We start from the raw sequence: 26,938 nt of genomic DNA on the forward strand, positions 1-26,938 counted from the left end.
TTTTTTAAATCTATGTTCGCATGCAATTCTCCCACACAAATGGGTTAAATTTGACAAATCAATTGTATGTTTCGCCCTGCTCTAATCAGGAGATGGGGAACAAGATCTGAGGATCAGAGCGTGTTTAGCGGTGAGCCCCGGAACAAGGCTGGAAACACATGACCCGGGTACCCGCAACAACTTGCTGACGTGAGCTCAGCCGAAGCGTCCTCGACTTCTCATTCTGCGCCGTGCTCCAAGAACAGGCTGCAAGGTTCTACAGGACCATGCTCCAATGAAACAAACTGGAAGGGCCTTGGATAGAAGTAACCTGACAGAGGCCTGATCTTCCCCCAAAACTCAGCAGGAATCCCACTACCTTTCCCAACTCTATTCCGCAGCTCAGAGGTAGCACCAGCCACGCTTGGGAGAAGGGGAGAGGCTCAGTAACCCCCCCACCACCACACACACACACACACACTCCCGAAAGAATGACCTAAGAACTCAAGGCAGCCAGTTGAAGCCGACAGCAAGGCAGCACCCTGGCCCAGCCCAACGCCCATTTGTGCTACAGCTGCTTAAGCGCTAAAGAATGGGCGGAAGCGTGCTGGCCACGGGGCGGGGGTGGGGGGGAGCCAGAGCCAGCTAGGAGTCCCCCTGTTGCCTCAGCTGCAGCGCCCCCTCACTCAGCAGCTAGCAGTACGGGGGTCGTTTTACATGGATTCCCAATGCCAGCTGCAGAGAGGATAACGAGAAATTTATGACGGACACTGCGCCAGCATAAAAAGGTGCATTACGTTACTCCTGGACACTATAACTCAGGCAGCTGTCGCAGCACGAAGGGGGATGGATTTAACCCCTCGTGCGATCAACACCAATCCCTCGCAGTTGTAGGCCTTGAGCCTGTACAGCCAAGCAAGGGAAAGTAGGTGAGGATACCGAGCGCCTTTGCGATGACGTCTCCCTTGGCTCCCTGCTAAGTTAAACATGGAATTCACTCACCCTTGTTACACAAGGCCCCGAGATCAGCTGGGAAAGCCCAGAAGCACAGAGGAAGTGCTATAAAGGGAGAAGCCAATAAAACCACCACTGGCTGACAGGCAGCTGAATCCCACAGGAATTGTTCCCCTCTCTCTGGTTAAATCCCAAGGCCCAGCCACACCCTCCTGCTTAGCGCCACAAAGCTCAGAGCGCAGCTACCTTCATAAGCCACCCACTTGACCATAGCTGGAATAAAGACAAGGTGACGACACAGCCCGAGTCCTGCTGTGTGATGTCCCTCTGCCCACACCCAGTCAGCAGGAAATGGAGCGGAGGGAGAGTAAAGCATGCCTCTGCTGCTGGCTCCAGAGAGAGATGCCCGGGCTGTTCCCCTGGGCTAGGCCACGCTGCTGAGACAGGGAGATGCCCCGGCTGTATCGTGACTGACATGCAGGAGTGAACTGTTGCAGGTGAAGAAGCCAAGGATAAGCAGCAGTTCCTACAGGACTGGCAAAAACTCGTCAGCTCCATCCAAGTGCAGGCTGACATCCTGAATCCCAGGTACCGCCTCCAGGCCCCGCCCTCTAGTCATAGACTACGAACCACCACCATCACCTGCAGAGCCACCACAAACAGGGGCAGCTCCAGGCACCAGCACACCAAGCGCGTGCCTGGGGCGGCAAGCCGCGGGGGGCGGCCTGCCGGTTGCCATGAGGGCGGCAGTCAGGCAGTTTTCAGCGGCATTCCTGTGGGATTCAGCTGGTCCCGCGGCTTCGGCAGCAATTTGGCGGCGGGTACACCGAAGGCGCGGGACCGGCGGACCTCCCGCAGGCATGCCACCAAAAGCCGCCTGACTGCCGTGCTTGGGGGCGGCAAAATACATAGAGCCGCCCCGACCACAAACACAGCCACCTCTTCCCCATCTTTCCTTTCACTTGTAGGCTGGGTTGCTTCATCAGGCGCTTTCTCTCTATGGGGAACCGCGTCTCTCGCTGCCTATCAGCCACCTGCTGTCAGAGGCCACAGAGAGCGCGATCAAATATCCAGTTAACGGATTCCTTTCCCAGCCTCCCCATTCAACCTTGGGATGATTAGAAACAGAGCTGAAAGTCAGTCAGTGGCTGAAAGAAAAGGGAAGTTGAGCGTTCTGCCCTGTGCAGGTTGGAAAGGGAAAATCACAACATCCGGGCTTCTCTGGGGAGGGAGGAAGGATGGCCCAGTGGTTAGGGTGCTAGTCGGAGACTTGGAAGACCCAGCGTCAATTCCTTGCTCCACCCCCAATGCCTTTGTCACTCGGGCTCTCTGTCCCCTGGCTTCCCACCTGTAAAATGGGGTAATGGCACTGTCCTACCTCCCAGGACGCTGGGAGAAGAAACACATGACAGATTGTGAGGCGCTCAAATACTACAGTAACGGGGCCGTACCAGTCCAGATAAGAAGTGAAAGGAACAAGAGCAGGTGCAAAATTGCAAATCCCGGGCTCCTGTTTCCTCCCTTTGCCAGCCATGCTCTGATTCAGAGCCAAGCTTGACACCTCCCCTAACCACACCAAGATTCAGTCACACACATACAGGCGCCTGGTTAACACATCCGCAACCAGCAGAAGACACAAAGCCACAGGGGGGAGAGAGCTCGCTTCATGTAAGTTGTATAAACCGCCTTGAGTGCTGCAGGGGACTCTGCAGAACCTCTGCTAACTAACTCCCTTCTGTCTGCGCTCCACATCCAACTCGCCAAAGAGTTACAATAATAGAGCTTTTTTGTGTGTGTGTGGCTGTGTTATTTCTAACACAGCCTCCGCTTGGCTCAGCCACTGGAGAGCTCCGTGTTTCAACTCTGACACACTGCTGACTAAAACAACGCGGAGTCCTCGTGGCACCTTAGAGACTAACAAATGTATTTGGGCATAAGCTTTCGTGGGCTAAAACCCACTTCATCAGATGCACCGATTGCTAACTAAGAATCAATACAAGAGACAGACGCAAGAAATAAGACCGGGCCACAGGTTTGTGCACAGTAAGGCCTTTGCTTGCTTCCTAGGGTCAGAGAATGCACAGCTGCCTTAATCAGAGGCCAGAAAGTCCCTAGTCTCCCTGGAGGACTGGCTTTCCCCAATGCACGACAGAGAGCAGGTGGCCCGACACTGCCAGGCACCCAGGGAATATGCTAGAGCAGCCAGAACTCCTTACGCTCTGCTCCCGCTCCTACAATCCTGTTCATTAGCTGTTTGCCTTCTATCCAGCCCCAAGAACACCAGTTGCAAACACCCCCTAGCCCTGCAAGTGAAAGGACCAGACAGTCCGACACTCAGTGGGTGCTGGTGCAGCTGCCTCTCCCCTTCTGCATGCCCAGCAGGGAGGTCTACAAATACCTTTCAGGTTGTTGAGCCCATCCAGGAACTTCCTGTACTTCTCCGCATTCATTGCCCCGCCGAGCCTGCCCCGTTCAGCTGTAAGGAGTTGTGACCATAGCGCCACAGCGCTGAGAAAGCAGAGACCCCGATTTGTCCCGGATCCTCCTCTGCTCTGCTCTGCATGCACAGCCAGTCGGTCACACGAGAATTGCACTTTGACCACCCTTCAGGAGTGATGTCACCGAAAAGCCTCACTGCATTACAGCCTTTGGTGGCTCCTTATTTGATGAAGTGCATTAAAACCTCCCCAGCCTAAGCCAGCCCCCTTTGTGCAAATTAGCCATGAAACTACAGACCAACCTTCTGCATGTAACTGGCTGGCTCGGGGCTCTGGCCCCTACCCCATCCACCTCTCTCGCTCTCTCTCCTCTCCCACATACAGGCATTGGATTTCAAGGACCATCTGTATTGGAGATCTTGCACACAAGAGCACAGCTGACTGATAAGTGGACTGGGGAGAAGTTTCTTTATTTTATTTGTATACCTCTGTATAGATCTATAAAAAGGACAGCAGAACTCATGGGCGCAATGTCATAGAGAGGAGGAGGAGGGAGGGAGGGAATGCACTTATTAGTCAGAACACAGGGCTTCTGGGTTCTGTTCCCAGTGACTGCAAGACCAATGGTTGCAAAACCATAGGAAAGACACTTTGGCTCTCAGTACTTCTGTAAAATGTCAATAAGGACCCCTGGCTAACAGGGAATAAGAATGACAATTGTTTATAAAGTGCTAAGAAAGCATTGGATGTGAAGCATGTCATCCAAGGGGCCAAGTATTGTAATAAAGAAGCACACTAAACGCTTGCCAGTTGCTTATCGTCTCCTGTCTTGTGCATTGTGGATGGAAATCCGATAAGGCCCCATCACTAACCATATGCTTCAGGGAGATGCTCCCTCGTGCATGGATGGCGAAAGAGTTACAAAATCAAAAAGGAGATTTACTTGTTTTCAAAGAATTTTGGCAACAAAGAATAGCCCGGAGTGATCTGAGTGGAATGCGACTGAGTGTAAGCTCTGGAGCGTGCCACACGCTCCCCTTTCGTAACTCGACGCCCTCAGCAGAACAGAGGCCAGAGTGGAACTGAACAGGAAAACTGTGATCAAATATAAACTCAGCCAAAAGCAAAACAATCAAATGAAACCCACCCTGAGAGAGACGGAGAGAACGAACCCGCGATCGTTTGCTGAAGAGCCCTGAAGCGCAGGGCAGAAGGAATGAGGTGGAATCGAAAAACCCACCCTGTGCACCCGAAACTTTTATACCCTCCCTAAACTGCTCCCACTCCTTCCTGCATGCAGCCCTTGCACTCGGAATAGTCTCCCACTCCTCCCCATCACCTGCTCCTTCCAGAAAGTCTCTCCTTAGTAAGGACGGCCACAATCTTTTACCTCCGTTAGTTTCTGAGTTAGTCTGTAAACTCTTCAGGGCAGGGACCTTGCCTGCTTACTCAGGTTGTAAATACCAACTACCTTCACAGAATGACACAATAACCAGCATTTCAGGTTACCAGAGCTTTGCTCTGGTAGTCCATGCGGTCAGTGCCACACCTCCTTGTCCGTAGCCATTGGTGCTGTAGGTTCATGAATCACTGTACAGTAACAGACTATTTTTACACGCTGAAATGAGTGGTGTCCAAGGCACTGGATGCTGGTTTGTCATTTGCTTCATATTTCCTCCTAATTCCTTTCCAAAGGATTTTGTCAGATTAAATAACGGCAAACACAGCTGTTGAGCAGTCCGGTTCTGGCGAGTCTGGTTTTATCAACCACAAAACCCTTCTCTGAGATGACAGCAATAGACGACCCCTCTCCCGTCTTTCCTCAAGCCATGCAAAGCAAGAGACACTTTAACAACTGTGTCAGAGAACAATGCACACACTCAGTGGCCGGCCCCAGGCTGCCCCATCACAAGAGGACAGGCTGAACCTGTAGTGCTGTTTCCTGTAAGGTGCAATACAAGACATCTGTGTGCAGAATAGGCAGTGATAGCATTGCTCCTGAACACAAACAAGTGAGAACAACTAGAAACAGCGGAAGGGCAGAACACACATTCCTTTCCACCTGAACCAATGTTCTTCTTTAGCAACATACATGACGTGTGGATACCACAAGAGATGGGCACATGAATAAATGCTGCAGATAGCCAGATATTCAGAAGCTGCCAGCAGTCGCAGAGGGTTCTCCTCAAAGTGACAGACTCCAGCAGCTCACTCTATTTAGCTCAACAAAGAGAAGGTTCAGAGGTGACTTGATCACAGTCTGTAAGTACCTACATGAGGAACAAATATTTAATAATGGGCTCGTCTACCTAGCAGAGGAAGATCTAGCACGATCCAATGGCTGGAAGTTGAAACTAGACAAATTCAGACTGGAAATAAGGCATACATTTTTAACACTAAGAGTAATGAACCATTGGAACAATTTACCAAGGGTCACGGTGGGTTCTCCATCACTGACCATTTTTAAAGCAAGACTGGATGTTCTTCTGAAAGCTCTGCCCTAGGAATTATTTTGGGGAAGTTCTCTGGCCTGTGCCTGTACAGGGGGTCAGACGAGATGATCCCAATGGTCCCTCCTGCCCTTAGAATTATGAAACTCCACACACCCCAGATTTGCAGCGCCCCCAGCAGGCCGCACAAGCACGACTGCTCCATCCCAGTTTATAACTGGAGCCAAAAAGATTGCAGGGCTGGCTTGGGTGAAAACGGTCTGGCGAGTTGGCATTAACCCAGGGGGTACACACTGAAAGCATCAGCCCCAGTGACTCTCAGATCCAGAGCAGCAAGCACACGTGTCTCTCTGCAGCACAAATCAGTAGGCAGGTCAGCACAGCACACACCACAGCAGGGAAGGGGCTATTCATAGCAGACAGGACAGGGCATTGTGGGATCTAACCACACACCAGGTCGGGATGCTTTCCCCCCCTTAAAAGAACCTGTGTGGTATATTTCACTCTGAGCAGTGAGTTATTCAGTTTGGAGTTGGAATAAAATCAGTTCCCTCTGGTACAAATTTTACCAACAGAGGAAAAGGCAGTGACAAAGCAACAACATAGTACAATAGAGGAATTCACAGCGGAAGTTAGTCCCTGTCCTTCTGCCAGCCACAGCTCCCACAGGAATGGGATGGACTCGCCTCCCTCCTGCCCGCCCTCCTCAATCCACAACTCAGCTGGGATCACCACAGGCTCCCAAACAGCCTAGGCAGAGACAGACCATATCAGTTTCATTTGAAATGGAACAAATCCCAGAGGCCAGTTGCCACTTTCACCCCATAACAGCTGTTTGTCCAGGAACGGATGAGCCAAAATTGCTCCAGCGCCTCTAAAAACCACAGTGACAAAAGCAGGTGTTACGTTAACAGTCCATTTGTTCTACAACAATGACCCCTCCCCCCACCATTGTCTGGGGTGCAGGCAGGAATGTCATAGGGAGCAGATGGAGGGGTTGAATTACACCTTGTCCCTCTGGTCTGCTGAAGGGAAAGCAGGTTTGCAACATGGAGAGGGAGGCCCATCTCCCTCTGGGACTGGAAAGCAGAAGGGGGCGGGGGCACAAAACCATAACATCTCCAGTCTTCACAGCTAGCTTAGGAAATGATTTTACAGATTCTGTAACAACTGGTTCTTTGTGAGAGTTTCTGCAGCTCACACTGACTGGCCTGGTAGGCAGAGGCCAGCCCTGAACCTCTGACCCCCAGAAACATGGCTCAGCCACCAGCCCCTGTACATGCTTCACATTAATTTGTTATCCTTCCAAACCGTCCGTTTTAGCAGTCTCCCAGGCTTGAGAAGAGCACATGCTTTCAGCTGGAGGCTGACCGGGCAGCCTGGCTTATTGTTTTCAACACTGCACTTGATAACAGCAGAGGCTTGTGATGTTTCGGTTTGCATTAGATGTGTGAAAGGTAAAGGAGCAGCCCTCTGACCTCTAAGCACAGATTATTACTTGCACAGCAGTAGAACCATAGGAGTCACGGACCCGGACCCCATTGCGCTAGGCACTGTACGGACACAGAACAAAACAGAGTCCAGGCAGGGATGCACACAAGATACTGTCGCATTTGGATTCCCATCTGCAAATGCCAGAGAAATGCACAGGCCCCTGCTTGACTTGCATCTCCCACTCGAAAGCACAGCCGGAGTAGTCCATCCTCTCCTGGCACAAGCTGCTAATACAGCGTCTGGCATCCCCTAATGTACAAGTTAATGCAAAGTTGTCCCTTGTGGGGTTTACACACCTTCTTCCAGCATCTGGTACTGGCCAGTGCTGGAGATGGGATTAGACAAGCCACTGGTGTGACCCTGTATTGCAATTCTGATGCTCCTACATGTGCAGGTCAGACAGCTAGTCTGCACCACTCCCTCTACGCCTCCTTTGCACTGGGAAGAAGCAAAGTGAACCCCATTCTCTCCCCCAAAAATGTTACTTTGAGTCCAAAGACTGAGGGAGGCTCACAGAAACCACAGCCCAGCATCAGGGCGACACAGATTTTAAGATCCGCTGCACAAGAAGGGAAGCTGCCCTAACACAGGGATTGATGTATTGATCTGCAGCGGTAGGGGACGGAATTAATTCATTTTCATGAGAGAGAGCAGACCTGAGCGCTCGCGAGTGGCCATGCGGAACAGGGAATAGAGCAACTGCTCCAGGCTCCATGCAGCCAGTGATACGTAATTTATCCCCCTTTCCACCAGGACATAGTGAATTTATACCACAAAAGCGCTGGACAAAGCCAGCAGAGGTGCCTAAGTCACACAATACTCGGACACAGTTATAATTACTGAAATACAGCGGCCTCGGCCCTGTCCCCCTAACCTTCAACGACACCTCCCCCCATTCTCCCTCCAGGAGGCCCTCAGCTCCCGGCAACATTCCTCCATTGCCTCTAGGCAGAGGAAGGAGGAAAAATAAGTTATTGCAAGAAGCCAAGTTACCGCTAAAAATAGAACAATGGAATTTTCCTCAGCAAAGCTGCTTCTTGCTAACAAAGTTGTTTCCATTACAATAAAGAAGGAAACTGAGAAGTGACAGCACAGACAGGTTGGAGAGCGGGGGGGGAGAAGAGACAAGGCGGGAGGCTACAGCGCAAACTGGAGGAGGTTTCCTTCTCCGGGTCTCCCAGGATTCCTCAGACCCTGCTCAGATGCCCTCATTTCCATAAGCAGATAGGATCTAAACCTCGACACCCCCCTTCAAGAAAAATGCTGCTCCCCAGAGGTTTGAGATGCCATCCAACGCCATCAGCAGGCTACATGCGGGAAGCCGCGACTTGAATCCAATAAGCGCCCAAAGCTTTCTAGAACCAACAGGTGAATATCCCGTTTTATTCATTTTCATTCTGTCCCCGCCTCCTGACCAAGAGAGATTAGAACACAACCAGACGTGTTCGCAAACGAGGGAAGCAGAGGGCTAGTTAACTACAACAACAATTACTGACCTAGAGGGAGAAAGAAACTTGTCTGAGTTCTTTGCTTTTATCGATGACCCGAACCAGGACTTGGCTACCGCAGTTACTGGTGCCCTCAGCCCCTTTTCTCCTGGGCCCTGTTGAACACTAACGTTGTGCCCCGCAGAACGATAAAAAGTAACTCTAAACGTTCCAGCGTGGCTTCACTTTCCCTGCTCACAAACACTCGATTGTAACAGGAAAATAGGTCAGCAACTTGCAGAACAACTGCTGAGAATGCTCCAGCCCCAGTCCTCAGGCTCCAACAGGCCAGGGGAAAGGCAAAGTATCGCCTAGGAGACCTAAAGCGAGGAACGAGCCCCGTGCAAGCAGCACCCAGACTTGCGCAGTTCCAAACAGGTGACACCGAGAGGCCAGGTTTCCATCCACCACTTGGATTCAGGTCTCTCGCATCTTCATCTCCTGAAGGGTCCTAAGCCCATTTTCACAAAGACCAGAGGGAACCCTGCTAGCTAAAACCCATAGATCCGTGTCATTACCCCTCTCGTTCAGCATTTGCTCCCTCGCTCCAGGCGGAGCAATGAAATGCACAAGTCTGCTGTCTGTAGGAACTTAAGGCTTGCATGAGAGCTAGATGGTTGTGACTTAGTCGGGACTGGACGGAGACCACACTGGAGGAGATAGAGTTGGCAGAACTTAAACCAGTGCCCAATTCAGGGAGTGCGACTGCCATTTACAAGAGAGACAAGGTAGGGGAGGTAATATGCAGAGCCCTGCATGGATACAACATTTGTATCCGCATCCAATCTGCAATCTGCAAAACATGGTCCGCAGATATCAAGCAGATATCCACAGATTTGCAGGGTTCTCGTAATATATGTTATTGGAGCAACTTCTGTTGGTGAGAGAGACAAGCTTGGTCCAATAAAAGATATTACTTCACCCACCTTGTCCCTCTAACATCCTGGGACCGACAACTCTGCATATTTATCAGACACGCATGCAACTTAGGCTACCAATAAGCTTTCGGGTGGAATTCAAGGTGTTGATGTTAACCCATAAAGCCCCACACCATTTGGGAGAGGTTTGTGTAGAAGATGCCCATCGCCCTAGGCCACATGGCTACAGCCAGCCGATACTCTCAAACTGGAGCTCCCTTCTTATGAACAGGAGGGAGCTGGGGACCGGGCATTCTCCACGAGGCTCCCTCAGCTCTCCATCTCACACCTTCTGCTGGTCTGTCTGAGCAGGGTTAGTCAACATGATGGGGGGGATGGCCACGGCTGTTCCACACTAGAGCTCCCACCACTGGGTCTGACCAGTGCCCCTGTTCCTCCCCCAGGTCTGCTCATGCGGCTGGGTGCCCATGCTCAGAGGGAGCAGCTGACCTAGCTGAAGCCACGCAGCGCTCCAGCAGGGTGAGTGAATAAGTCAGAGCTGAGTGCCAACTCAAAGCGCGTCACGACCGTGCTCGGGCGCAACCATGTTCAAGAACAGCTTGAAACAGAGCTACGAGCACTAGTAGGAACAGGACTTTCGTGGCCACAGGGAGAGGTGGGGTGCTAGGAGACAGCTCAGCTATGAGGCTACGTAAGTAAAGGGAAAGGGATGAGAACTGAACTCCTTCCCCCGCCCAATCCCTTATGGGGGTGCAAGAGGACAATGCTGGACTCTTCCCCACCCTTTACTCTGCCCTCTCATTTCCCAGCCAAGCCAGGACACCCCAGTTCTCTGAGAGGGTTCAAACAACTCATCCAGAGCATTCAAGGCATATCTGTGAGCTGTGTTTGTGCCTTCCCGTCTGAGTGAAAGGTTGTTTGCTCCCATCTGGTCCGAAAAGGGTTAACGGAGCATGCCTGAAGCCTGCCAGATCCCGTTCATAAGCACGGACTCCCTCTCCGAGCAAGGGAGCGTCTGAAATTCCAGGGCTGGGAAGGATTGCTCCAGCTGCCTTTGGAAAGCTGCGGAGGATAGTATGGCTTGCTCAGCGTCTCATGTGTAAGCGTCTGAGAGGCTGGATGGGGAGGGATGAGAAGAGATGGGAAAGGAGCCTGTAGGCTTCTGGAATAGCTACTGTACACCCGGCTGTCTGCCTGCCTGCGGAATCCCAAGATCTCCCAGCCCGACAACTGCCCTCCACAGCAAGAATCAAAAGCATCTGAAACAGCCGGTGAGGATGAAATATCCCAATCCACTGATACTGACTCCAATGGAGCCACTTGCAAAATCCCCTGAGTGATCACAACTATCTTGAATCCACCGACCTTGCTCGACAGGTGACACGTGGAAGCAGCCTCGGTGCTGTTTATCTCTAGAGCCCCACCAAAGTCACCTTTAAGGGCCGGGATACGGCAGCAAGGATACGGCAGCCATCAGTCACTTCCCTGACTTAGCACCAATGACATTGTCACCAGTGGTGAGTGACAGAGCTCCTGGGGAAAGGCTCAGAGTAAGCACGCTGCAGAGGGCGTCCTCTGAACCTAGGGCGGAGATAAGCAAACCCCAGAGCAGCAAGGGAAGTTTGAGCCTTGTCTACATGAGGAGGGTATAGTCACAGTGGACCCGCAAAATCTTCTAGCACGAACACCGTTGTGCTGGTGTTAAAGGGTTTATACTGGTACAGCCCATCAATTATGTTGGTTCCCCTACCTGGGGTAAGCACAGTTATAATGGTATAACGGTGTCTACACCAGGGTTTTTACCCGACACAGCTGCACCAGCATAGCTATGTGGCCCCAGTGTCGCATCTGAGGCTGGAAGGGGAGGAGGGACAGGAAAAGTTATACCAATATAGCTGTACTGACAAACCATCCTGGGGCATACTGGTAAACGTGTGCTACTGCTGGTTTAGCTTCTACCGATTCCCTGAACGGAACAAGCTACAGCCGCCAAAGCCCTTTTATGCCAGTATAAATTGTGTCTCCATTAAGGCTTTAGCTGGTATAGAAAAGCTGCATTAAGAAAACGTCATTCCACTAACTGTAGTGGCAGAAGATTCTGACACAGAGCTGGCCTGAGGGCTTGCAGCAGAACCAGCTTGAGAAGGAGGGTGGGGAAGTGAAAGAAAAGGAGACTCGCCTCTGAGGCGGAGGGGGAAGCATGAGCCTGGGAATAGGGACCTGGACCGGATCTCAGGAAATCTGGATTCTAGTCCCAGCTCTGTCACGGACCCTGCACAAGTGTCACTTCCCTGTCTGGGCTTCTGCATTTGCCCTCTACGAAATGGGGCAAGCGATAGTGACGTCACTTCCCTTCCTTTGTAAAAGATCCTTTTCAGGTCTGTGACTGAAGGAATAGCTCACTGTTCTCACTTGCACCTGGCTCAGACTCTAGGCAGTGGGGAAGGGAAGCACATGCTGAGTTTGGGAGAGGTTAGGAGAAGCTCAGATGGGGAGGGGCCGGGGGAGGGAAGAATAGGGCAAACCCAGCCCTGAAGAGGAGGGAAAGAGACGGAGGGATGGAGAAAGAAGTAGCTCAGAACAGAGAGGCTCTCTCAGGCTCTGCTCTTGGCCCCAGTGCAGTGACCGTCAGTATAAAACCGTCCTGCCCCACAGGCCTTTGCACTTAGCTGTGTGGGAAGAATTTGGGAAGGAGACCGTCTGGTCACAGCCATACTCAGGCCCTGCCAAGGCAGAGCGGATTGTGCAGCTAACAGACGCCCTGTGGAACTCCAGTCCGCTCACCCCCCAAACACACTGTACCACAGCCAAAGCAGGCCACAAATCATCAGCCCACAGGAGACGGAGCAGGGCCACGGCTAGGATTTCCTTATTCCACCTTCCCTGGTCTCACTCTTGTCACAGACACACGGGCAGCAAAGGAACAAGCCAGGAAGAGAACTTCTTAAATATTCATTAGAGTGTCATTCAATATGCCACTAAACTTACCATCCAGCCCCTTAGGTTCGCTAATGAGAGAACTCCAGACGAACAGGAGGAAAGCGGTAGAGACGCAAGATGAGAAGCAAAGGCAGTGGAAGGGGGGAATCGATGCAGGAAGGTTTGTTAGTGCAAACAGACGTCCCTGCTCACCCAAGGGGCTCAGCGTGCTTTACCAACATAGCTGACACTTGCGGCATAACCCTTGCCAGGTGGAAATTCGACCCATTTTGTAGATGGGGAAACTGAGGCAGAGACAGGTGCTGTGACTTGCTCAAGATCACACAGCCAGTCAGTGGCAGAGCTGACACAACCCAGGGGTCCCCTGCTGTTCACTTTAAGCACCAGCATCTCTCTCCATTGTGCAAAGCAGCACTTTGATACATCCCAGTGACCCTGAACTCTTGCTTGCAGTGTCAGAGGGGCAGGAAGTGCCAATGGGGATAAAGCGCCACAAGGTATGTTTCACAGGTGCCAAGCTGCCCCAGAAAGTGGAGGAGCAGAAAGGTGTATAAGAAAGCGCCCCCGCCCCTCACCCACCCCCCCGGCACGGCCAGACCCTGAAGGTCTCTAGCAGGGCATTCTGAGTTCATTGGAGGGAAACAGAATCAACTAGGAAATGGAAAAACAGCTACATTTCATTCACAGAAAAAATTAATTATGCCTCCTAAGTGACACAGCCCAGCAGCCCAGAATGAGCTGATCAGGCTCTCTGACAAGCAGAGGAAATTACAGGGCAGATATGAACTCATGGGACTGTATAAAATCCATATAAAATCCTCGCTTGCTAGGACACAAAAACCAGAAGCCAGCCTCCCCCCAAAACCCACATCAGACTCACTCGTGTCCCCACAGCTTGTGTCCACAGATCCAAGTTCTCCATCCCCAACGTCAGAGCCCACCACAGTTCTGTGCCTACCTGCATCTCTGCACTAGTTCCCTGCCATCTGCCCGCTCTCCTGCTTCCTCGGTCTCCCCTTCTACCACTCTCGGCTTCACACCTTCTAGACCTTATGCTTGGAATAGCCGCTCACTTCTCATCTGCCAAACATTCCCCCTCTCGCCTTCAAATCCATCTTAAAACCCTTCTGCCCAGAAATCTTTTCCCCCTTGCTCCTCTCTCCACACCCTTCCTACCTACAGTTAGCTAGTGGCCCACGAAGCTTAGACTGAAACTTCTTTGGGACAGGGAACAGGCCTAACTTCACATTTTGCAGAGTGCCTTGTAAGTCTGCAGGAAGATGTAATCTTCGCCAGGAATCCAAAGGCTGGAAGGAATTCATATACAAAACACAACAAACTTTTATTAAAGCGGAGTGGAAATTCCCAGCCGAGTAACACAAACATTTGCCCTGCTCAGCAAGTGCTCAATGGAGAGAACAGTCTCCCTAGGACTCCCTCTTTAGGGGTTTCTCTCTTTAGGGGTTCAGCCTTTAGAACTTCTCTGAATTTTAGGGGGGAGGGATAGGTCAGTGGTTTGAGCATTGGCCTGCTAAACCCAGGGTTGTGAGTTCAATCCTTGAGGGGGCCACTTAGGGATCTGGGGCAAAATCAGTACTTGGTCCTGCTAGTGAAGGCAGGGGGCTGGACCTTTTGGGGTCCCTTCCAGTTCTATGAGATAGGTATATCTCCATTAATAATGCTGGCAACAATCCCAGGCCACCAGACAAGCAAGGACAACTCTAGGAGTCAGAGCAGCAGTCTTCCAGCAATGCCCAGAGACAATCATCTGGAACCAAAGAGAGCTCAAGGTCAGCTCCTAAAGAACCCAGTGCACTCAGCAAGCCCAGCGCCTCAAGATCAAAGGATAATGCTTTTGCAGATAGAATGATTCAAAAGGAGAGAGATGAAGGGAAACTAATCTGAGGGCTAGCCCAGAGGTTTCTATGGATCCTCCCTATTCCAGGAGCCAAATGTGCACCCTGTGGGCTGGAGTTGACCTGATCCCATCAGGACAGAGACATCAGTCCGCTCTGCCCAAACACCCACTGCAATGTGCATTCTTTACAGGAGAGGTACAGCACTGAACAATGACTGCTCCCAAGGAGCTCCCCCCAACCCACCTTCAGCAGGTGCAAACCGGGAAGAATTCCCACAAGAGGTCTCATAACCCCTATATTAGAAAAGCCCCAAACCTTCTAGCATCAGCAGCTCTAGTTCCAGAGACAATGGAGACCACATGCACTGTGTGTTCCCCAGAATTACTCCCCCCATCCCAAAAAGAACAGCTCAGATGTCCCAGGAACCTGGCACTTGTTCTATTAAGGTAGTATTACTATTTAGCACTTCTCAATCCAAACAGCTGCCTTGCTCGGAGAGGTAGCTAAGTTTTAGGCCCACTTTACAGATGGGGAAACCGAGGCATAGACATTAAATAACTCTCAAGGCCATTCGGTGACAGAACTCCAATTAGAACCTAGGCATCCTGACTCAGATGACATGCATCGCATATGCTGTGTGCTGCCACGCTGAGGACAGGAGTTTACAAAAAAAGTCTCATGCTCCCTGAACTGCTGGCAATGCCCCCCTTCTTGCTGAATGGGAAGTGACAGAGTGGGGTCCGGAGAGAGCCCCCCTGAGGCCTTTAGGCTGGAGTATGTTATGGAGTGAAAATGCTGCTGACGCCCCGGCCCACGGGCTCTGCAAGGGTAGGAGCGGGTGGCAATCACTGAGGAAGCTGATATTCCCTCTGCATCTCACCACACCCTCCAGATCCCACTGACAGCCCAGGAACCTGGCAGCTGCCCCCGCACCACCTCCCCGCTGAATAATCACACAGGACAAAAGCAGCCGTGGCTGGTGCAATTTTGCAGCAGGTGGGAAAGGCACGAACAACCAGTTACTGGTAAGAAAGAAGCTGGTTTTGTCTGGCCTGCGCGTCTCAATGCCTCACGTTTAGGTCACTGTACAGTGTAGCTTTTATAAGGCTCTCAGCCCAAGACACCTTCAAGAGGGCTCTTCACAAGGGCCCAACTCAGCAGAATAGGCTGTAACCAGCCCTGGTAATTACAGCTCCCACTGCCACCCCCACCCTGTTCCACTCCCAGCAAGTCTCCTTCCCCCACCCCAAGGTGTGCAACGTACACTATCATTACACCAACCGCTGCTCCTCTTTACCGCGCACCCCGCCCTGACCGGCAGCCAGCGATTGCCTCACCCGCCTTGGAAAGCTCAGCTGGCATATGACAGGATCCGCTCCCCGCTGCAGAACTTCACGAGGCGGCACCGTGCCAAATGAGGCAAACAAAGTGCGCAGCGGAGAGGAGCCTGAGAGGCAGTTAGACGTGTTTAGAGGCAGAGCAGACAGACCGAGACAGGGATGAGCAGAGGGTTGGGCTGATATTAAATTAAAGGAGACAAGCCCCCATCAAGCATGTCCAAGAAAAGCACAAAATTTGTGCACCACAGTGCACTGGGGCAGCCAAGAAACAGTGCCCAGGTGCTGCCCAGCGCATGCAGACACACCCCTCGCCCCGATGCACCATTTACAAGCAATCCTGAGAGGAGCAGCAAAGTCTTTGTTAATCCCATCTCTATAATGAAGCATACCCCAGGTGCTGCTTTCATGTGTGTTTCCTGGGGAATATTAGCCAGGGTGCTAGAAAGACAGACAGACAGACAGAAAAAGAAAGTCTAAACTTTATTCCAGAAAAGCACTGGACTCAGTATTGGACCATCTGCAATGGACAGGGCACGAGCAATTCCCTGTAATCATCCTCAGTCAAAGACATTTGACTGATGGAAAACAAAGCCAGACCAATCACTAATCTTCCCCCACAGAGCTGGGCACCTTCGCCCTGTGGCACCTCCCCCACCCCACCCCGAGCCTGGCATTCACAGAAGACATCTACATTGGGATTCATCTTCCTCCTGGAACAGAGGCCCGGATAATCTAGCCTCCTCGATTCTCCACACGACAACATCCCCAGCAACCCTCGCTCCAGCACCTGCTTTGCTAACAGGGCCCTAAATGCTGCAAGGGAAATTGCCCAGTTCAGGTTAAACCGGCACCAAGTTGTAGTCACAAGGTAATTTATTACAGCGCTAGGTTCAATGGTTTAACCTCCGGCAGGACCCAGCAACTCTGAGGCTCCTGTCAAGTGAAAGCTCCGAAGAGCCTAGCTGCCTGGAGAAGGGCAGTAATGCTCGTACAATCCATGCGTTACTCTCCTTCCACATTCTTTACTTACTGCTTTGTCTCTTTAACCCATTCTCCCTCCACCTTCCTTTAAAGGGCTCCCCCTCACCTTGCTCTCAGGCAGGTGGGACTTGAAAACTGTAGGCCCTGGCATGTATAACAGACACAGAACATGTCAATAACATTTTGGCCTCGCTAGTCTATAGCTGGGCTGAATTATACGGCTTTAACTCTACTCAGAAAGGTGGATGGAGAAAGGAGACCGTCCCTAAAAGTTGCAGCCGAACAGCTGTGTGCGGCGAATGACGCCATCCCAACAGACACGCTGCTTTTTGAGGAAGTTACTCGATTCTTCTTAAGTGACAGGAGTTGCTCAAATCAGTGTTGGTACAGTGATTTGCCAGCCACGCTGACTGCTGCTTTCAGGGACTTAAGTTGTTCCTAGAGAATGGTTTGTCCCTTTGCCACAATGCACTGCTTAGAGTGAAACTTTCCCTCACTTCCAATAACCAACCCGCTTGCCATATCCCCCGGGATTTCCAATCCAATTTTGTCCAGTCTTTACTGAAGACCCACTCCACCCTTCCTCCTCCCCCCCAGTTCTCATGGGTAGCTGCTTACAATGGACTTCGCTGTGACCCGCCAAAGCCAACAGGAAAGACCATGTTTGATGACCTCACTGCAGTCAGACACACCTGCTCCAGTTCATAAATCTTTCGGCACTCAAAGCCTGGGAATGCAAGTCCTTGCTCAGGTGCTCTGGTATGCAGCTCCGGCTGTGCTCAGAGGTGGGGTGTGTGAGTCCCAACCCTATTGCCTCACAACGCAGTCAGAGGCACTAATCAGCCGGAGCAGAATTGAGACGCGCATCAGATTAGCTTGCAGACCTGGGAGAAAGAGTTTGAAAAGGGGGCAGCACCTAAGGGATGGAGCATGTCATCTTTCTGCATGCGCCAAAGGAAAAATGAGGGACCAGCTTCAGAGGACCAGTCGTGCATGGACAGAGGGGATTTTACTGGGACTGCCAAGGAGCATTATATTAACCACGGCAACCAGAAATTGCTTACTGCATCGAGTATTCTTTTTTTGGCTGCAACTTCCTCCCCTAATCCTACACTCTCCTGTTCCTGGCCCATGCTTGCCTGCACTCTGTGACACAGCAGCTGGTGTCACTGCCCCATACAGGAACCCAGCTTGGCAGCAGTATAGGCCCACTCAGGCGCATGCCGCCACTCACCAGGGTCATCGGATACCCTCCTGACCCGGGAGAGGGGATCCAAAAGCCTCCTCAGAACAGGGGAGACCTCCAAACACTGGGGGTGCAACAGGGCTAATGCCTCTTTCCAACCCTGCTGGGATTCCGTCGAACAAAAATGATGCCGGCCACAGTAAGTGGAACTGGTTTAACAGGGTCCCTTCCCTCTTCCTTTTAACACCATTGTTCTCACACTGACCTCTGTGAAGGCCAGCACTGGTGCCTGCTCAGATGTTGCAGTGTGCCAATGTTTACAGCAAAACTGGGCTGAGCCCTCCTTAAATGGCATCCCACACAGAGAAGAGAGGTCTCAGAGTTCTACTCCATGTGTTCATGAGCCAGCTGCGGCTGGAAACTGAAATCTCCTGCTGCAACCACAAGTCGCTATTTATGCAGCACCTAGCACTGTGGTATCAAAACAGTAGACTTATAAGCACTTGCAGGAGTCATCGAAGAGATTATTTTCATGCTCACCTCTTGAGAGAGGCTGAAATGATTTCTTCATCATGTTGGCTTCTGTCCTGGTATCTCCAGGACAGCCTAAACAGAGCTGACCCAAATGTGACTAGCTTGTGAGGAGAATGGTCAGAAACTAGCAGATTTGGGGCATCAAAGATCTCCACATTACCCTGAAGTGTGGGATGAAGGGAAAAGGCCCAGAGGAGAAGTCACACACACATACAATGCTACACCACCTAAAAAGGAGTGACGAAACTCAACAGGACAAACCATTTCTAAACACTTTGGTTGCCAACAATCTATTAAACCAGCCACTAAAGAGAGATCAAAGATTTTCTGAATCAGCTACTGGCAACGCACCTTCCACTCCCAGCATGAGTCATGCCACGTCTATCTGCCTCAGAATCTAATCCTGCTGTCCGAGCAAAGGGAGGCAAACAGGTTCACCATGACCATCGTGAAGGCACCTGATACGCAGACCGAACACACAGACATGATGTGAGTCAGTGGGTCTCAGTCCAGTTTCTAGAGGACACAGAAACCACCTCAACTGGCAGCGATAGGACCTGTTCAGTACAAGAGAGTGGGCACTGCTTTGGCCCCCTCAAAGTGATCTCTGCAGATCAGGGTTGAGACAGCTGGATACAGCAATATGAAAGTAACCAACTCCCACAGGAATTGTACCAGTTCCGTGGCTAAAGTCAGACCTGCAGGCTTTAGGGCTGACAAACTGGCACTTTTCAGGAGAAACTGTGTCTAGAGACATCAGAACTCAGGGGACGTGATCCCCCCTCAAACAGGTGCTGATTATACTGGGAAGGCAGCAGGGTGGATCCCCGTCACGAGAACAAACCACAACTGTTATCGCCTTGGCCAAAACAAACAAGAGTAAAGCAGCGTCTTCCACAGACGCTTCAAGTTCCATCCTGAGTAAAAATAAAAGCCACACATCTGCTCACACCCCAGCACAAAGCCACACGTTGCTGTGACCCCGATTCAGCAAACAGCCCGGGCCGCACAGCCATACCAGGGTCACACAGAACCTCAAAGACGCTGTACCCGCCCTGAAGTCCCTCAGTCCGCTGTCCCTCCATACTGGAGCATAGTCACCCGCGTAATTCTGGGCTTCAGGCGGTTACCAAGTCCAACACAAGGGCTGGATTTAAAGGAAGGGGCTAGACAATTGTGTGACCCACGTACAGCACTGCACAACTGTCCGCGCTACTTAAGGAGATAGGTCTTTCTCTGAAGCATCAGGCAGTGCCTGCTACTGGGGGACAGGTACTGAACTCAAGGAGGCAATGGTCTGATCTGTTATAGCAAATCCCCTACCATGGCTACTGTTGGGAAAGCATGGCTGCCCCTACCCCTGCTGGGATAGGAACATGCAATACAACTGCCACAACTATTCCTGCAGGAGGAGAGACGTGTTCGACACAGGGTCTCAACACACCTACTGAGGCGGGGGCGGGGGAAAGAGATTTCAGCTCAGTCTTCAATGCTCAGCCACCTCTACCTGTGTGGTAGAGCCGGGAAAACCACCACTCCCCATCCAGGGGAGGGGAGCCATTGCCACATGGCCAGCCCGCTTCTGCAGGCTCCAGAGAATACCCACAACCAAGACAGTCCTTTCATCACCACAAAGGGACTGTGCTTATCTTTGCAGGGCAAAATAATCACTACTACAGCTATTCCAGAGTCAGGAGACGACTGCAAGCAGCTAGGCCGCCCTTCCCCTAGTCCAGATTGGAGGAGCTGAGTGACCCATCCGCCTCTGCAGAGAGGTATCAAAATCCAAATGCCCTGGTCCTGCAGTGTCAAGGCAAAACCCCAGCACAGGGTTTTCTCTCTCATAGCTGATTCAAGAGGAAGAGAGGGCCGCCTACAGAGTAGGGCAGCAGCCCATTGGAAAGAACACTTGAGCACCAGGAGAGGGGCCAGGTGAGGCTAAGGGCCTTAGGCATTCCTTGGTCCTGCTAGTGAAGGCAGGGGGCTGGACTCAATGACCTTTCAAGGTCCCTTCCAGTTCTAGGAGATGGGATATCTCCATTAATTATTATTATTATTATTATATAGTGTATATAAAACATACACCTCTACCCCGATATAACACGAATTCGGCTATAACGCGGTAAAGCAGTGCTCAGGGGGGCGGGGCTGTGCGCTCCGGCGGATCAAAGCAAGTTCGATATAACGCGGTTTCACCTATAATGTGGTAAGATTTTTTGGCTCCCGAGGACAGCGTTATATTGGGGTTGAGGTGTATGTATTGCTCCTCCAGTATCAGCCCGTGCAATCCTTTCCCCAGGGAGGCAGTACTGGGCATTGCAGCCCCTAATGATGAAGGGTCCTTATTGGAACAATCTGCCACCCCTTGAAGGGATCCCCATGTCACAGGGAGACTGCCACCGCCTGACAACACAGCCAGGGAGGAGGGGTTAGGCAACTGACTATGTCATCACCTCTCCTACCAGTCCAAACAGCTGTAATTAAAGCATCAACGCACCGCGGGCAAAGATCAGCCTCACTGACCTTCCTAGCAGAGGGCGTTCCAGAGCTCCTTCCAGTCGATGGCAGAACAGTTCTTGGTGCTACAGAGCCTACAATACTAGCGCTGCCCGGGGTAACTGGGAGCAATGCAAGTGAAAAACCAATGTATGGCTGCTGCAGAACAGAGGTGATCACAGCAAGAAACACAGCATCGAATAAAGCATGGAAAGAAATGGCTTCACTAGGAACAGAGGGCTAGGAACCCCCAAATTCTAATCCTGACTCCAACACAAATTCATTCTGTGGCCTTGGGCAAGTCACTTGCCCCATCTGCCTCAGTTTCCCCATCTGGAAAATGCGTCTAATGATAGTTAACTCCAATGTACAAATTAGTGGAGATTAATTAGCTAATATTTAAAATGCTTGGAACAGGAAAAGCACTGTATACATGCTAATGCTGTTTAATGCTGAGTGGTACTAGGTGTGCAATAACATGAATCATGACTCTCTGGGCCAACCTGGGACCGTAACTAACGTTTTTGCATTTGCAGCACTTTTCTTCACAATGTAACACTTCTCTTCATTTCTTCAAACATCTCACTGAGAGTTAAGCACTGGAACAGGTGACCTAGGGAGGCTGTGGAATCCCTGTCCCTGAAGGTTTTGAAGCATGGGTTTACTCCTAAGGGCATTCTGTGCCAAAATATTAAAAATTCTGCGCACAATATTGTAAAATTCTACAAGTTTTATTTGTCAAGAAATAAATGCAGAGGCTCCAGCGTGGCAGTGCACGAAGGTGGGAGATCACCCTGCAGCCTCCCCATCCTGGGGACACGGACTCAGTGGTGAGGCTGCACCCAACCCTGACACAGCATAAGGCCTGGGCCTGCCCCAGAAACACCCTGGGGCCCTGCTCCTCTGCGCCAGGCGCACCAGGTGTGGGGCGGGCAGGCAGGCTCAACCAGGCAGGATCCAAGTGTGGTGGGGATCAGTGGGGAGAGGGGAGATCCAGGTGTGGGGTGAGAGGATTCTGTGTGGGACAACCTGGGTGCAGGCAGTTCAGTGGTGGGTCTAGGTGTGGAGGGATATGGATGCCCCAAGATTTTCTATGCCACTTCAGATTCATGGCATCAGCATCCAAAGGGAGTAACTCATGGACAAAGAGCTACCTAACTACTACATCTCTCAATGCCTTGGCTCAGGGGTGTGACACACGGAGCTCCATAAAGCAGCCCAGAACTGCTTTCATCATTATCATGGACACATGGCCTGCAGAAGCTACCCAGCCCAGCATGTGGTGCTCCATCTTGATCTGGGTAGCCAAGCAATGAGACACGGGTGGCTGAAATCTGCCCCTCTCTGTGCATATTAGGTGTGGTCCTGGGGCTCCTGAGAAATCGCCAACGCAGCTCTCAGTTGGGCAACATTGACACCTCTGGGTTAGGCAAGTCACTCACCTCTCAGTATCATGCGGACTTTTAACTGGCCTGAGTCTAGGGGCTTTTGTTCTCCATTATGGCCAAGCTGAGCGATTCCTCACGTGGCCGAGACCTTTGGGACCATTTTAGTAGAGGGTGACTGGCTTCAAAGGTGCAGCTCTGAATTCAGAGCCCTGGGATGCAAGGATACAAGAGGACTAAGGCAATGGGAACAGCTTGGTAACTAACATACACAACACAGCAGGGTGGAACGTGGGCCTTGTCATCATCTGCCAGTCATCATCCCCTCCTCGACCCTCCCACTTGACATGCTGCAGGCTAACCACCCTTGCCAGTTAGTCATCATAATGCCTTCAGTTCACACCTCCGCTCAATCAAACATTTCCCCCACTACTGCATGGATACCACCACCCACAGCAGACCAGGAATCAAACAGAAGCAGGTTAAAGTGGTACAGGCCACTGACCCAGCATGACTTTGACTCGACTGACTCAACACGCAGCGCAAATCACGTCACCTTCCATCAGCCGTGCTCACAGACTAATGTCTTGTTGCGTAAACTAGATTTTTAGCCACTGGTGCAAACCCCTAGCAAAAAAGTTTTGGACGCTGGAGTAGCATAGTTACTAGGGAAGCAAAAACCCAGTGCCAACAAGGCCTAGATCTGTCCATCTGAGCTCTTTTCATCAGTCTACAATGAAAGGCATGTAAAGTAATAGATCACAGAAACTGCAATCTGATGGACCCAAGCTACCCAGATAAAGGCAAGGTTTGTAAATGGAACGAAAGCACCCGAAACGTCCGTCCCGGGAAGGTACACGCACATGGGGACCCTTTGTATTCCAGATCTCACTGCACTCAGACCTGCCCAGTCTTGCCCCTTGAATGGAAAGTGCGGTGGTTGAGATTAATTTTAATAGCAGTTTTTAAAGCACCACTGTTATTATGAAAGATTTCTCTGAGTGATTCAACCCGGCATTTACATTCTCACGCAGGCTGTCAGCTTGAACAACGTCAGGTGTCCTTCCTCCCTGCCGTCCAAGGAGAAGAATCACTGCCACTGAACCATGGGGTCAGTTGCTCCCAGACAAAACGAGAGCCCATGGGGGTCAGAGCCTGTTCATTGACTCTGTGAAACTATAATCTCATCAGTTGCTCCACCCTGCGGGCCAGATGACACAGAACAACCTCAAATATGCTCTAGAATCATCCACTCTCAAACATTCACGTTCTCAATTCACATTTCATCAAGAATTCTCCACCGGAGGAAGGGGCTACTGGAAACCTTGTTCTGGACAGGAGAAGTTGGGGGGTTGGTGGGAGTGAATGGAAAGAAGTGAGAGAACAGGCCCTACGACTCTCCAGTGAGAACGTAACAGCCTGAACTTCATTCTCTTCCCAGCCCCCACAGGCAAGCACTGAACGCCATGCTGAAAAAAGGCCATGTTACAGTTTAAACATTAATTTCCCTTCATTGAGCAGGCATCGTAAACAGGATTATTCCCACATGGATTCGGTCACTTTCCAGCACTGACAATTCCTGCCGAGGTAGCTATTGGCTTTCAGTAGCCAGCTAGCCAACCACGCTAGCCTAAGTGGGGCTTTCATCTTTGCCAGGAAAGTCTCAGATGTCCACTAAATAAAGCAATTTACAGTCTGAGCATGAGAGCTAACTAATGGGGTGGGGTGAGCAGTTGCCCCTCCCCGGATTATCAACCTTCACTAGTAGGTCTGAGTCAGACTAAGCAGGCAGGGGTAGCCTTGTGATTTTATTTTCCCTTTGCAACATAATAGCCTGTACAAAGTGATATGGGTTAGTCCCATTAAAGGCAAGACTCCGTGGTTCTGGTCCCAGATCTGCCACTGGCTCTCTGCCACACCAAACAAGTTCTCTGGGCCTCAGTTTCTCTACCTAACAAACAGTTCACTGCATTTACTTCACTGCAGTTGCAGGGCTTTATTAATGAATACGTGTAATGCACTGAGATCCTCAGATTCCATTATTACACACCTGTCTGGGAGGATACTTTTACTCCCGGAGCCCTGTGAAGCACAGCCACTGGAGCTGTGTTTTCCTCACCTCTGGAATTTTTGAACGGCAGCCCTTGAATCAGAGGACTGGAGAATCAATTATATCCCAGCCTCAGCATGCAAAGGGGAAACGGAAGCGTATGCTGTTAGTGCCTGGCTCCTTTGGACGGGACAGTCCCTGTTTCAAGAGACTTGGCTGCAAAACTTACAAAACAGAAACACTGCGATAGGAGCCCCGTGGGGCAGAAATCTGGGCTCACAGACAAGTCTATCTCTGCGGAAAAAAAAAATAAAAACAGGCACAACAAGAAGGCCAACGATCTACATCAAAACTGCACACTCACTGCCTGTGCCATACACCCCCGGCAGCTGCCGAAAAGATGCAGGCACCAGCTTCGGAAACCCACGGCCCTCACGTCAGCATCCACACGCTCACTAGCGACGGTGCGGGGTGGGAGAACAGCCCTCCTTTTAAAAAGCCCTTAAACGAGCTACCTTAGTAACAGCCCCTCTGGGTGGGAAGTAAATGATTTAGGGTTACCGGTGCCACCCTCAACCCCCCTTTTAAAAAGCCCTTAAACGAAGCTACCTTAGTAACAGCCCCCCTGGGTGGGAAGTAAATGATTTAGGGTTACCGGTGCCACCCTCAACCCCCCTTTTAAAAAGTCCTTAAACGAGCTACCTTAGTAACAGCCCCCCTGGGTGGGAAGTAAATGATTTAGGGTTACCGGTGCCACCCCCAACCCCCTCCCCAGCGAAGCACAGCATCTTTGCTGGAACGTATCCAAGAGCGTATCTCTGATAAACAAATTGACCAAGCCACACAAAGTGAGACCCTGTTTATAACAATCACCCAGAAAGTGTTTATGGCTTTAGATTCCCACAGACAAGCCTCTGGCTGGCTTTGCGCCATCCCCACCTCCTAGGAGATGCTCGTGGGAGGTGTGCGAGCCTACAAGAGAATGGCAGATCTCAGGGGGCCGGCGCCCCCCCCAGATGATGCGACTGTGTGTGTGGAGGGCTGAATAATAATAAAAGGAGAGACAGATCCAGCCGGGGGAGCTGCCCCCCCAGGCCCATTACTACGGTGAGATGGGGGGGGGGGGAAGACAAACAAGCCGCCGAGGCTCGAGTCCCTGCAGGAGGCAGGGGCCGCGCTGGGGGCTACATCCTGCTCCTCCCCCAACCCAGCCTTTGCCCATTGATCCTCCCAGCCGGGACAGGCCCATCCCGGGGCAAGGGGCAGGCGGAGCAGCCGGCGGAAACGGCCACATTGATCCGTGTCCCCGCGACTGAGCCTGCGGGGGCCGCCGGCAAAGGCTGCAGCAGGCCGGTGGGGGGGGGGCGCTCCCTTCCCACCCATGGGTGGGGACCGGGCCCTGCGCAGGGCGCCCCCAGGCCCGCCTTTGCCCCCCGGGCCCAGCCCATTCGCCCTCTGGATCCCCCAGCCCCGGGGCTCGCTCGCCCCGCCGCCGCCGCTACCTTTGTACCGCTCCAGCACATCCTCGTACGCCTGCACGAACTCCTTCTCCTGGCTGCGGTTGGCCGGGAGCAGCCCGGGCACGTAGCCGGCCATGGCGCGCCCCTGCCGGGCCTGGGTGCTGGCTGGCTCCGTCCCGCTCTCGGCCCGGCTCCGCGCGCTGCAGCGGCCAGGGCCGGTGTCCGCGGCTCCCGTTTCCGCCTCGCCTCTTCCCTCCGCCCGGCCGGCGGCGGCGGCGGCTCCTCCCGCTGTCAGCCGCGGCTCGGCCCCAGCCCCCGGCCCACCCCCGCCGGCCGAGCGGCGGCGACACCTGGCGGCCGGCCGGGGAACTGCGGGGGCAAGGCCAGGCCAGCGGCAGGCGGGGGCGGCGGAGCTGGAGCTGGGTGTGGGGCTGCGGGGGCTGCCCAGGAGATGGAAGCTGGGGGGTGGTGCTGATGCTGTGCCCACGGGCCGGGAAAGGATAGCAGATCCGGATCAGAACCCGGGAGAGGAGAGAGGCACCAGACCCGGATCAGAACCCGGGAGAGGAGAGAGGCACCAGATCCGAATCACAACCTGGGAAATCAGAGAGGCACCAGATCCGGATCAGAACCCGGGAAAGGAGAGAGGCACCAGAACCGAATCAGAACCCAGGAGAGGAGAGGTACCAGAGCCTGGGAGTTGCAGGTCCAAAACAGAGGGGTCTTGAAAAGGAGAATGAAGGGGATCCCACCGAGGGGAGGAGAGAAAGGGATCAGAACCTGAACTTAGGGGGACTCCACTTCTGGAATCAGAAATGGAGACGGGAGAGAACTGGACCGAGATCCAGCCGCTGTCACAGGGGTAAGTACTGGAATCAAGCTGGAACATACAGCACAGACCAGAACCAGAGAAGGAACTGCAGCCATATAAAAACAACAACAGAACAGAGCACACCCTAGATTGACAAGCGCTTTGAGTATCCAGACTCACAGTGGAGAGTGAAGGAGAAATGATGAGAGAGAGATG

At 52.1% G+C, this 26,938-nt stretch overlaps 1 protein-coding gene across 8 annotated transcripts in view; it reads right to left on the minus strand.

The window, feature by feature from the left end:
• The window catches only part of MACF1 (microtubule actin crosslinking factor 1), a 249,139-nt gene that overhangs the window by 206,234 nt on the left and 15,967 nt on the right, over positions 1-26,938 (minus strand). The window contains exon 1 of one of the 8 annotated variants that reach the window (XM_065577286.1): positions 25,954-26,198. The exons of 4 other annotated variants lie outside the window; for them this stretch is intronic. In XM_065577286.1, coding sequence (XP_065433358.1) covers positions 25,954-26,047 — 94 coding nt within the window. In that variant the 5' untranslated portion in view covers positions 26,048-26,198. Of the gene's footprint in view, positions 1-3,331; positions 3,504-25,953; positions 26,199-26,938 lie in introns of those variants that run through there. 3 more of the 8 variants (XM_065577283.1, XM_065577285.1, XM_065577280.1) reach the window with 3 other exon arrangements.

This window comes from Chrysemys picta, chromosome 23, assembly GCF_011386835.1.
Source record: "Chrysemys picta bellii isolate R12L10 chromosome 23, ASM1138683v2, whole genome shotgun sequence".
NCBI classification, from domain to species: Eukaryota; Metazoa; Chordata; order Testudines; family Emydidae; genus Chrysemys; species Chrysemys picta.